Genomic DNA, 13,298 nt, shown 5'->3' on the forward strand with positions numbered 1-13,298 from the left:
CCTCTGGGAATTGCCTCCGCACCTCAGGATCTGTAAATAATTGACAGATAATATTAATTGGCTTTGGATTAGTGAGCAAGCAGAGAATCACACATTAATATTTGATCAGAAGATGATAGCAACCCTGGCAGGGGATCCAAGGAGGGCAGCTGAGGCTGCTGTGCTGATAAGAGCAGGGAAGGACTTTTCAAGGCTCTCCCTTTACCCTCCTCCAGACAGAAAAAAGCTGTACATAAAACACACACAAAACACATGAAACCAAAAATGTCCGTGTGTACATACACGCACACATATATAGAGATATATATATATATATAAATATAAATTACTTTTTAAGAGAAGCCCTGGTGCTAGACTGAACTTCAGGCTGGTACTTGGGCTACATCTTTCCAGCTGCAATTTGCCACCTGGGCTTATCTCCAGGAAATTGTTACCCAATGCACCTCATTTTGGTTAAAATCAGACAGCCAGTTTTGCCACCTCCAGGCACTCTGTTAATTTATCTCCATAGACAGTTTTCAGTGATACTAGATTACAAATCCCTCAAAATTACGTTACTTATGTTAAGGTATGCTCCCTACAAACCCAAAAATATTTATCTAGAATTTGAAAGAGGCAATTAACACAGCTCTGGAACCTTTCTCATCAGGAAAACAAGAGTGAACACTTCAGAGTAGCAAACATTCAAGACTGATGCAACGTCCTTACTCCTTTGGCTGTCAGAATAAATAATACGGTAGTATTCCCTGAGAAGTTATCTTAAATTTAATTAGAGATGTTCATAAAACAACAGAATATCACGATTGAAATTATTTATATGACAACCTATTTAAAACAGATCTCTTCAAAGCCATCAATTTTTCAAAGGAATACATTGGAGAAGGCCACATTCCATTCTACAAAGATAATTTTTTAATTACAAACACCAAACCATGTAACAACCAAGCAAGAGTTCAAAACCAAGTTCAATGCAGGAGCAAATGAACAGAATCGTGGCAGCATCGCCCTTCGGTGCCAGGCTGGGTTTGGTGCTGCAGACACGGCCCCAGGCTGGGGCACACCCAGCTCAGCACTGAGGGGTGGCACGGCTGGCACGGGCACCTCCCCTGCTGCCCCACAGGTGCCAGGCTGGGTTTGGTGCTGCAGACACGGCCCCAGGCTGGGCCATGCCTGACTCAGCACTGAGGGGTGGCACGGGTGGCACGGGCACCTGCCCTGCTGCCCCACAGGTGCCAGCCCAGAGCCCTCAGAGCAGCGTTCCCCGAGTGAGGAGCTGGGCCATGGTGGCTCTGCTGCCCGCAGGTGCAAACTCCTTCTCAAGGTGTACTTTGTTCACACGAGAAATCCAACAGCCCAGGCCTTTCTAAACTTTCCAGATTTACATTTTCCAGACAATCAGATGCTTGGTCTTAACATTTCACTGCGATATATACACAATATATCCAACTGTACATGCACACATCAGCAAACCCATCTACATTACCGCAGCAAACCAGAAACAGAGAGCAAGGGATCTCCTTTTGGAGCCTTACTTTGAAAGTGAGCAAAGTGTCCAAACACACAAGAAGATGTGACCAGCTGTGCTGGCATGGGCCCCTCTGCACACAGTTAGCAATTAACAGGACAGTACAGCTTCACACTTCAGCACAGCAAGTACAGCATCAGTGCTAAAAGAAACTATGACACACCTATTAAGATGCGTATTTTTAAATAATTTTAAAATTAATTAATGGAGGGCAAGAGTTCAGAATGCCACAAAAAAACCCCACCCAAATCAATGAAAGAAACAAATTTGTATTGCTGCAGACATTTGTAATGGTGTCTGAACATGAAACCTACATGTGCCCCCCCTTCTATTGATCCATTGCTCTCGAACTTAATATAAATATATATACACATACTGCCACACTTGACATTTTATCATTTACCATTATTGTAGGGAAATGAGGAACTCAATTTGACATAAATCCAAAACACATTCGTCCATAGATGGCAAACTACATTCTCATTCTTGAAAAATGCAACAAAATAGATTAGTCATACAAAGTAATTGTGTGTGTGTGTGTGTGTGTGTGTGTGTGTGTGTGTGTGTGTGTGTGTAAACATGCCTTTTTCCTGTTCTCTTAGCATCCTGAAAGCCCTTCTGCGTTGCTGGAGCTCCCTGCCGTGAAGGACAGCCCAGTGTATTTGAGTGAAGGCTACCGGAACTACTCAGAGCAGGCTCTCCCCTGAGGAATAAGCACAAATCGCCCAAAAATCACAACAGACGTGATATCCAAGTATTCTGAACAAGAGAAAACAAACAGATACAGGCCAAGCCAGCGCCCAGGACTCAGCTTCAGTCAGCACCACGAGTATCAGTGAAAACTGTTCCAGCACTCGTGTGAAATATTTGGCAAACACATGAACAAACCTGACTGTCAACTCTGCCTGTAAAACTAAAGTAGCTTGGGGAACTTCAAACACTTTTACTCGCAGTAATTTGTTTTGCACAGTGCATGCAAACAGTTAGATGCAGCTCCATTGTAGTTGCAGACAGTAAGAAAGCCCTTTGCAACTCAAAACAGGGAACGCTGTTATTCCAGGTACTTAACAGGCTTTCGAGTGAAATGATGCAAAGTAAACACATGTAAAATACTGTTTTCAAGTTCAGGAGAGTGGAATCTATTTGCTGACATCAGAACAAGGGAAGAGTCAGGCTGAAATCCCGACCAACCTCTTGCCCAGCTACAGCAAAGCACTGAGCTGAAGCCTTGCAGTCACATTTAACTTAACAGAGCTCTGAGAGCTCAGCTGAGAGCAGGAGCGCACCTTGCAAACCAGGAACAAACAGTGCAGGTTAACCCCCAAAAGGAAAAAGTCACAGCAATTATGGAGATGCTTCTCAAACTAAACTTGTCCAGACCCCAAAACAAGAATTCAGGTTGTGCTACATGCTGAACTTTTCTGTTGTTGGTAACCTAGTATCTCCTGTTTGTCTTCCATTACAACTGGTTTTGTAGTGTCAGCTCACAAAGATGACAAGACCCACACAGTTTATGCCTAAAGCAAGTGCTCACAAACTTCCCTGGAAAACAGCCATCCATAAATATAAATACATGATGAAATACAGCACTGGAAACTGTAAGTTGCAAGTGTAAAGCAGAAAGAACACAAGCAATAACATTCCAAAATAAAGCTAAAATACACCATCCCATCTGCAATCTTCCCTTCTTGTAGGGGCACAATTGCAAAGAAATACACATATGTCACAAACTTAAACTGCTGGTACCAAGGAAAAAGTCGATTTTATTCCTAATGCTCACACTCAGGTTTAAAAAGCTTGTTACCCAATGGCATGCTGTATCCATTTCCTAAGATCCATGAGTGATTTCAGTGAAGCCAGTGTGGGCTCACGTCCCAAGCTGACAAACACCACTGGAAGCTCTCTTCCCAGAGCATGCAGCTCCCTGCAAAGCAGCTGCAGCCACAAAATCTCAGCTGGCCAAAGAGCAGGAGCTCCAGCTCCGTTGCTGCTCGCTAGGGCCAGCCTGTGCCAGGGAGGACAGGGTTAGCACAGCTTCTGTGGCTATTCCTGCAGCAGTTTCCTGTGGGATCTCAGCACCTCAGTCCTGAGGTGCCACCGAGACCACCCTTGGGGGGCTCGGGAGTCCTGGAATGTTCCAGAAGTGTCTGGTGGCTGGACTTTGATCCCACACAGGAGACGACACCTGTATGAGGATAGGAGGGTTTCACCGGGGTGAATGGTGAAGGGATTGGTTAATTAGAGAGTGAAACACAGGGTTTAGGATTTCTGTACAGGGGGGTTTAGAGAAGTAAGATGGAGGAATTGGGGCGTGTCCTGTCCTTCTTCTTCTTCTTCTTCTCCTCCATCTTCTGTGGTGATGGTGGCACTTTGGGATTGGTCATTACTAAAAGTGCACCGGGCAATAAGAATAAATGGTATTGGGGAAAAATGATAAATATTGTACACGTAACAATGGGTATAAAGATAGGTGACTGTCCGGAGGGCGGACACAGTGTGCTCATGGCTGGCTGCTGAGCAGAGCTCTGTCGGGCCGAAAGAAAATCTTTTAGATAAACAATTAATAAACATAAAGACCGAAAGAAGAACTGAAGCCTCTACTCGTTCTTTGATACGCGGGCTGCCCCAAGGCCACTCCGGGCCTTTCCAGGCCCTTCAAACAGCCGAAAACCGGACAGTTTCCCTCACAGCTGTTTTAAGAGGTGCTTCTGAGGGAAGAGCCTGAAGCACCTGGCAGTGGAACAGCGCGGGGGCGATTCTGGAGAGGGGTGGGCAGAGCCAGTGCCCGCTGTCGGGGACAGAGCCAGGCTTTGTGCACGGGCCCTGCAGCCCTGCCAGAGCCAGCCGGGGTAACCAGCACACAGCCCACACCGGGCAGCGCATTCTCACGGCCAGCACACCCACAGCTCCCCTCTGGAACAGCAGGTTCCACATCCCATCTGTGCACATCACCTAGAGCACTGCATTCAGTACTCAAACATATTCCAGCTATTGTTTTAGTATTTCATTAAATATGTGAATGTTTCTGAGTTCTAAAAGCTATCCCTGCCTCTCCATACAGGATCTTGTTTAACAAAAAGCCAAGTACAGCAGAATATTGAAATTAGCTGTGAACTGTATAATCCCATTGTTCAATTTCATGGCATTTAAGACAGTACCTTCCCCTCCACACAAGTCTGGATGTTAATCCATGCTGGAACCTGATTTAATTTTCCAGATGACAGGATGGGAACATGCTACAATGGCATATTAGTGTAACTATGCTGCTCTTTTACTCACAACTTTTCTTACGTCATAAAGTGAGGAGTTATGCTTTTAAAAGACACATGCCTAATTACTTCTACAAATAGCACAGCAAACTGGTCTGTATTTGAATTTTATGGAAATTATAAGACCACATAAGTTTTCCAAAAATAATAGAACATACTTCCTAGAGTAAACCATGCAAACCCAATATGAACAAACTTGCTTTTTCTGATAAAAGTCAGCCAATTTAATCCATTATGGTTATGAACAAATAACTTCGATCTCAAATTGAAAAATATAGTCAAACTTGCTTCATTTTTTCTCCTAACTAATTATTTACCTCATTCACTTCTTTAAGGTTCTTATAGCTGCAATCCCTCTAAAATGAACTGGAATTCCATTCAGAGTAACTTTCAATTTCTATACCCACTACACATTCTCACCCTTATGCAGCACAACTAAAAAGCAATGCAAACTTCTTTCCAAACCTCTGCAAACTCCTTGGTATCCTGCACCCAGCACAGCCGAACACTGCTGCTTGCCCCTAACCTGCTGCAGCTCAGCCTGCAGATCCCATCTCAGAGAGCAGCAAGCAGGGGAGGAGGGAAAAAGGCGGGGATGGGAGGAGAAATGTGGGAACGAAAAAACCTACACACACACCAGAAGACAGACACGAAACCTCAGAATAAGTTCTGGCGTAAAACACGTATTTAATATGCAGCTTTAAACCTTCAATCCTTTCTTTTTAAAGTGCGCTTTATTCTAAAAGCGTGCAAGTCAGAAAATAACCAAGATGAAAAGAAAATTCTGTAAGCAAGTCTTACACCCCATCCCACAGCCACTGCCAGCAGCACAGTGTGAGACGGATGTCACCCCAAGGTGTCACTGGGCACAGCGAGCACCCACAGCGGGCTCCATGCTCTAACACACACCCCAGGTGAGTGTGTAACCACCCTCTTCCCCTGCACACACAGTGCAGACAAACACCCCAGCCCAGGTGAGTGTGTAACCACCCTCTTCCCCTGGCACACACAGTGCAGACCAACACCCCAGCCCAGGTGAGTGTGTAACCACCCTCTTCCCCTGGCACACACAGTGCAGACCAACACCCCAGCCCAGGTGAGTGTGTAACCACCCTCTTCCCCTGGCTCACCCCAGCCCAGGTGAATGTGTAACCACCCTCTTCCCCTGGCACACCCCAGCCCAGGATCCAGGCTGGGCCTCAGTCTGTGGGCACGGCCCTGCAGGGAGAGGAGCAGCCAGGACTGCGGCCTCAGCACGAGGCCATGGACAGGCATGGTGCTGTGGTGTGTTCTTAAGTTTGTTAGTTTGCTCCCCCCCATTTTCTGTATTAAATGGTTTCTTCCTTTCCCAGGACCCTGCCAGGAAGAAACCATTTAATACAGAAAATGGGGGGAGCAAACTAACAAACTTAAGAACACACCACAGCAGCATGGTGAGAGAGACTCCTAAGAGTCCTAAGCTTGCCTCTCTCTCTTTAACAGAACATTTGGAAGTCTGCCCTGCAAGTGCCAAATACCTCACTGGTAACATAAAAATGCTTTTCACAACAGTTTAATCTAGAAACATAATATAAGGTTTGTAACTCAGACACAAAATGCTGTTCAGACTTCAGTAAAGTGATGTGAAAGCAGGAGAGACTGAGAGCAAAGGCAGTATAAAATATACATCATAGAAAACAGGAAGGAAGGGAAAAAAACAGAACAGATTAAGCAAATTACTATGATTTCCATAATTATTTCTATATTATTAACACATCAAGAGCCAGAGGGGCAGTGAGGAACAAAACTTTTCTTGGCAGTGTTCAGTAACATCTTATATGCGTTTTTTAAAAAATCCTTAAAAAATCTTTTTCAAAATCTCAAAAAAAGCAGGTTAAATTACAGATTACCTTGCAGATTTTTACTTAAGGCAATACACAGCTCTCCAGAATGAAGAGAAGTAGAGAAGTAACAGCTCTAACAACACAAGAGCTGATGCAGGTTGTCAGAGTTATGTCCATACATGTGGGCTGCACACCAGGTTTCTGATGATGCCCTCACACCAGGTCTCTGATGATGCCCTCACACCAGGTTTATGATGATGCCCTCACACCAGGTTTCTGAAGCCCTCACACCAGGTCTCTGATGATGCCCTCACACCAGGTTTCTGATGCCCTCACACCAGGTTTCTGATGATGCCCTCACACCAGGTCTCTGATGATGCCCTCACACCAGGTCTCTGATGAAGCCCTCACACCAGGTTTCTGATGATGCCTCACACCAGGTTTCTGATGCCCTCACACCAGGTTGCTGAAGCCCTCACACCAGGTTGCTGATGCCCTCACACCAGGTCTCTGATGATGCCCTCACACCAGGTTTCTGATGATGCCCTCACACCAGGTCTCTGATGATGCCCTCACACCAGGTTTCTGATGCCCTCACACCAGTTTCCAGTGCAGGCACGAGACCGGCAGCAGTTTTATGAGCCATTCAGAGTAAACATTAAATATGAGACTGTCACTGTTTCTAGCAGACAAACCAACTTTCCATCTAAAGGGGCTCACTTCACAGTCCTGTGACATTAACAAAAGCAATGCTCACTCCTTGGATAAGAAGACAGGGAAACACTGACTGCCTTTCACAAGCAGAAGAGTTTCCCCATCAGTCATTCCGTGTCATGTCCAGCTCCTGAAGGGCCCAGCGTTCACACACAGAGCATTCAGTCAGAGCCTCCCATAGGGCAACATGTTCCACCTTAACTGCTATTATCTACTCTCTTGGACTCTTATATGGAATGGAGCCAGGTTTAATCAAACTTTACTAATTCTTTTAATGGAAGTTGGGAAACAGTTGTGGTGCAAGCAGTGTGTTCAAAATATGAAACACAATTTGGGAATTATCTCTCTATTAAATCCTTAAGTTCTTTTGTTTCATCCATACCAAGATACTGCCTTTACAAAACCCAGCTGTACAAGGGTACAGATTAATGTCTATTGCTACCACTCTAAGCTGCTAAGAGCAGGGAGACATTGGAAAGCATAAGATGTCTTCAGTGATCAGCAAACTCAGAATTATTTCCTTACAAAGAAGAACAGGAAGCTTTCAGCCCAGATTCATTTTTAAACTGCTGATACTGACAGAACTAAAGCTAGAACTATAAGAAGGAGATGCACAGCATAGAGCTAAAACTAAAATAACAGAGATCAAAACCAGAAGACAAAATAAGTACTTATTTCCAGTCCTGTTTGTTACATGTTTCTCCCACCTTCATTTGAGGTCTTCAGATCTTTTCTCTGCACTGGTTAATGACTCTGGTGATACCTCGAGCCCACATTAAAGCACGGTTGATGAATCTTTTGAGTTTGCTGTACTGTGCACTTAAGGGGATATTTCTCTTGATAACCATCTGTTCTTCAACCAACCCAGAAATGCAGTATTCCTGCAAATCGAAGCCAAACTCCAGGAGTCCTGCAAACTGCACATTTTGAATGGATTGTATTTTAAATTCTTTTTTCCCCCTGTAATTTTAGTCAGCAAATTATACAGCAGCTAAAACTTGCAAAAAATATAATTAGGTAAAATTGTACTCCAATGGTCAAGAAATCCACAAGGCCTAGCGTAGAAAATGAAATACGAAGTGTTTTGAAACATTTTACAGGCTGCCTGTAATAATTACACAAAAGAAGTTGAATGGGAACACCTACTTTAAGCAGGCTTTTTTGGGGTTTAATAATTTTTTAATTTATTTGTGTTTGATCAGAGTATTTTTTTCTCATAACCTTTTTGGCACTCTATAAATTTAATAGAGATGTGTTTTAAGTGCTCAGGCCATGAATACTGAATTTGTTTCTCTCCTGCCTCTTTGTATTTATATTCCGAGGCAGCAGAGTTGCCTGGTGACAGTCTCCCCACTTCCACAGCAGCTGGCAAGCCCTCCTTGTCCTGGGGATATGAAAGAATCAGTTAACTAATATTTCAGGCTCTGATTTAAATGTGACAGTCTGGAAGTGCCAATACCACGCAGAGTAGGATTTACAAGCTAAGGTTTTTCTAAAAGTCTCAGAAGCAATAAAGAAAGAAAACTAAAAAGACCTTTATCACATCTAGCTAACATGCAGCAAAAATTAATCCTGATTAATTAATTAATCCAAATTAGTGCATCATCTAGAGTTTAACAATACCAGACACAAGCAGTAATTGTCTAAATCTGTTAACTTAGATTCTCAGAATGCAAATTCTCAGGCTAAGACCAAAGCAACCAGAGCTTTGACAGCTTTACAGGAAACAGTCACCCCTTTAATATTTACAGGACATGTATTTCAGATGGCTTCTGAATGCCTATCTCAGAGCCTGCTCAGGGCCAAGCACATGCACCCAAACCCATTTCTCTAAGCTCACTCTGTACAGCAGCAAAAATAAAAGCTATATTTGATAGAATTAGAGCTTATAGCCAACTGAATTAATACCCAATTGTATTAATTAGCATACTAAGCACCTTCATTTAAAAAAATCCTTATTCAATTAATTTTACAAGAAATTTTTATGTAATGATACATTTTCTACTTTCCTGTGTCAACCAAATAACTTTTAACTTGGTTGTTGCTCTGAAAAAAACCAGAATTAATATTTTAATTTCACATTGCTTTTTAGCAATAGTATCTTAAAAGGAACTTGTGTAAAACCACAATGTGGCCATGGCAATCAATCAGCTGCATTACAAAACCTAAAGGAATTGCTAATGAAAACAAACATTATTTTCCAACACACTACCAGGCTTTTCACTAGCAGAAAATACTTGGAGTTTTATAAACATTTTCCAAGCTGTTTCATTGCAGGTTTGGGTTTAGCTTTAGTGATAGTCTGACCATTTAAATTTGGTAATAATCTGTATTTTCTATGTCTTAGAGAAGATTTTACAATTGTTTAACTTTTTAAAAATTTCTTTCCAAACTTCACCAACGACATTAACTTCAGATGGACATATTGTCAGAGAGGCACATAAAGCACTGCAGAAATACATTCACAGAATCCCAGAATCACAGGAATTCTAGGTTGGAAGAGACCTTTAAGATCATCGAGTCCAACCCATGTTCTAACACCTCAACTAGATCATGGCACCAAGTGCCACATCCAGCCTTTTTTTAAACTCTTCGAGGGATGGTGACTCCACCACCTCCCTGGGTAGATGATTCCAGTATTTGACCACTCTTTCTGTAAAATACTTCCTCCTTAATTCTAGCTTGTATCTCCCTTGACGCAGCTTGAGACTGTGTCCTCTTGTTCTGTCTGTTGCTGCCTGGAAAAAGAGATGGATGGCCACATATCAGTTTCATCTGAACTGACTGGAAAAGGACATGGAACAGAAGTGTTGGAGCCAACCGTAAGTTCTTGAAGTGTTGTACTAAGGAAGGAAAGACAATAACCCTTCTCTTGAGCAACTGGATAATTGGCTGAACTACAGAGAGAAACCTTCTTTGTTACACGTGCACAGTGAATACTGATTGCCAAGCCTGAAGCTCTGTTAGTTTCTAACTCAAACTCTGAGCCCACGTTCATCCTCTCAATACTGGCAGTCTCCAGCTGTTGTGGTGTGTTGCAATGTCCTGTTTTACCTTCTCCCTTCCCCCTCGCCCCTCGCTGAGTGTGCCCTGTCAATCAGGCTAACATACCAGCAAGGCGTCGTGTGATTGGTCCCTCAGGCCTGGGGCACATTGGCCCGTATAGGTGTCATCCTCCCTTGAGACCCTGCCCCTTCACCTGGTTGGTGACTCACCTGTCCCCTCCCCTTCCCCTGCCCTGAGCTTAAAAGGTTAATGAGACCATGCGGCCTCCATTCTGTTGGAGGAATTGTCCCGGTGCAGACCTATGTACCCATGGAATAAACATCTGGATATAACCCTCTGGCAGAATCCACTCCTTCCTTCTCTTCACCATCGCCAGAAGCTCTCTCTCCTGAGGTAAACGGAGTCCTGACAAGCCTGGACTTGCGTCTTGTGCCCCGCTGCAATCTCCGCCAGCCAAGGTATCTCTGGGGTAAAGCACCCCAGTGCTGCCTTTGGCCCAGCAGCGAGGGTCAGAACTGGCCCAGGCACCATCTAACTGGTTATATTGGGATTCGTATTCCAATATCCAGCTGCTCGCAGTGCCGTGTCACCAGCTGGGCAAGCCCAGCACAGCTCCTGCACGGCTCCGAGGGCAGAGCTGCACCAGCACCCTGAGGGGGCTTGGGGGCTTCTGTGAGGGCACCTCTGCTTAGCTCAGGATGCCTCAGTGATCCCCATGGCACTAACAAAACATGCTCTGTGATGAGGCTTTAGTGAACATGCTTTAGTTCAGGACGCTTTAGAGATCCCTCTGGCACTGAAACAAAACAACTCCATCAAAGGTGAATCGCTGAAAACCTCGCTCTCCATTCCACGGCTCCCTGCAGTGGAGATGTCACCACAGATGCTTTTGGGCATGGGCAGTAGGACACAGCTCATCTGCCACACCATAAATCTGATTCACCCATGGCCTCACCAACAAAGGACAGCCAAAGCTCATGAGCATTTCTGGGGAGCTGATTTCACAGTGCTGCTCTGCTTGTAGCTTTTCTAGTGTAGCCACACTTAGGGCTTCACCCTCACTGCACTGATAACCCCAGAAACCTGGGCCAAGAAACAGAACTGACCAAGAGTTTCCATGGTCACCAACACATTCCTGAGCTTTGAGGTGTTGCAAGTCCATATATTAAAAGATCATACATAAGAGAGAGCACTAATTATTTTATTGGGACACTTCAGAACTTGGCCTTGTACCCTTCAGTACTCAGCCTCACCTTTTTGTTTCAGCTTGAGCCATGCAACATGCCCATCTCAACTCACCACTGCTATTTGTGCTGCCCATGGTAAATGGTACATGGTAAAACAGTAAAAAAGTGTACGAACAGGTAAGCTGGAATCGAGTTTAAAAAACAAAACAAAACCAGAGATTGGTGAGCCTCATGTAAGGCTGCAGCCTCACTGAGGTCTCATGAAAGCCTTCAAGCAAAGTATTAACGGGAGGAAAGTTTGTAAGAACAGGAAAAGCATCCAATATGCACCCCAACAAAACATTTCTGTGGAGTCTGAAATGTTGATGACAGAAGCTGAACTTCTTGAACACCATTCCAAACTTAGTGGGGGTGAGGGGAAGCAGGTCCTAACATGGAAAAATACATCTCATGGAGCTAATGACCGTGAGATGAAAGAAAACCAAAATCACTTCATGCTCAGCTGTTCAGAATGACTTCTCTCTTTTGGAGGAAAGTTCATTAAGTGGACAGCAGCAGAGCACAGCAGAGCCGTGGATACATCGACACTTGCAGGACTGACCCAGTTCATGGCCGCAGTGCCTTCAGCCACATTAGCAAAGCTCACTGTGCTGTGTGCGCTGCTGAAACACAAGGAAGCTCTCTGTGAAAGTAAGTTTGGCACGTTTAAAGCAGTGCTGTCGGCTTGAAGAAAAGCTTGGTTTAGATAAAGAGGAGTTTGCTGATATTCAGCGCAGCTAGACAGGAAATCTATCATCTCTCTAAAAAAAATTTAAAACATTTCTGCTACTGTAGAAAAGGCAAGGGTATCAAAAGGATTTTTAACCACAAAAATGTTTTCAGACACTTGATACTTCCAAGATGTATGAGAGCATAGATCCAGCTACCAAAATGCTCCTGAGAGAGTGGAGCAGTCCAGTCTGAGCAGGAACATTTCACAGTCACGTCACAACCCTGGAAATCTGAAATTTCACTAATTTCCTTTCTCTTTCCCCTGCCCAGCTTTAAGAAACCACAAACTCCCAACTAAACTTTCAGCCCTTTTCAAAGCTCTGCAGATTCGTTTCAATCCGGTCACCCTCGGCAGCAGATTTGCTGAGAACAATCTTTTTCCTTCACTACAATTCCAAAGGTAATCTAAAACTGTAACCTGAATCCACTTGTACAAACTCCCTCCACAGGCTGATGGTCCAGGCTGAGGTGCAGCTGGCTATTGACTCTGGGATGGGATGCTGGGGGAAACCCTTCTCACAAACCTGACAAACCAGCAGGAAGCTCAGGAGCTGGGCAGCTCTTACCACACACCAGCACACCTTGAGCAGTACCTGTTCTCTTCTCATTAATCTCATTCTGTGTCTAATTGGCACTCTAAGTTCTTTGCTCCCCAGCTGCTTCTTCCAGGTCTGAATTCACACTGCTCTTGTACTCTCATCAGAAGAAATTCAAGCACCACAGGTCATTTCTAAGCACTCCCCTTTTTGCTGAACTCTTATTAGCACTACACCCAAACACCCTTTTTGAGAACAAAAATTAATGATATTTATCACAATTTACTCATTGAAAAATAAACATAAATCACTAACTCTAGTACACAACATCAATGCTCCATGCCATGATTGTTCCACAGATGCTCCACAGCCTTTTCTTAAGTGACCTAACTAATGATGAAGCTCTCTCCATCTTTTTATACAAGCATATATGTTTAATTTTTAAACATGAAAGATTAAATTAGAAG

General features: G+C 43.9%; 1 protein-coding gene across 7 annotated transcripts in view; it reads right to left on the bottom strand.

The window, feature by feature from the left end:
* DENND1A (DENN domain containing 1A) overlaps window positions 1-13,298 on the bottom strand; it is a 153,168-nt gene that overhangs the window by 121,410 nt on the left and 18,460 nt on the right. For all 7 annotated transcript variants that reach the window (XM_074556169.1, XM_074556166.1, XM_074556168.1 and 4 more), the window contains exon 3: window positions 1-30. This exon is cut by the window's left edge and continues 14 nt beyond it. In XM_074556169.1, coding sequence (XP_074412270.1) covers window positions 1-30 — 30 coding nt within the window. The remainder of the gene's footprint in view (window positions 31-13,298) is intronic.

The sequence above is a fragment of the Zonotrichia albicollis genome, chromosome 21, assembly GCF_047830755.1.
Source record: "Zonotrichia albicollis isolate bZonAlb1 chromosome 21, bZonAlb1.hap1, whole genome shotgun sequence".
In the NCBI taxonomy this organism is placed as follows: Eukaryota; Metazoa; Chordata; class Aves; order Passeriformes; family Passerellidae; genus Zonotrichia; species Zonotrichia albicollis.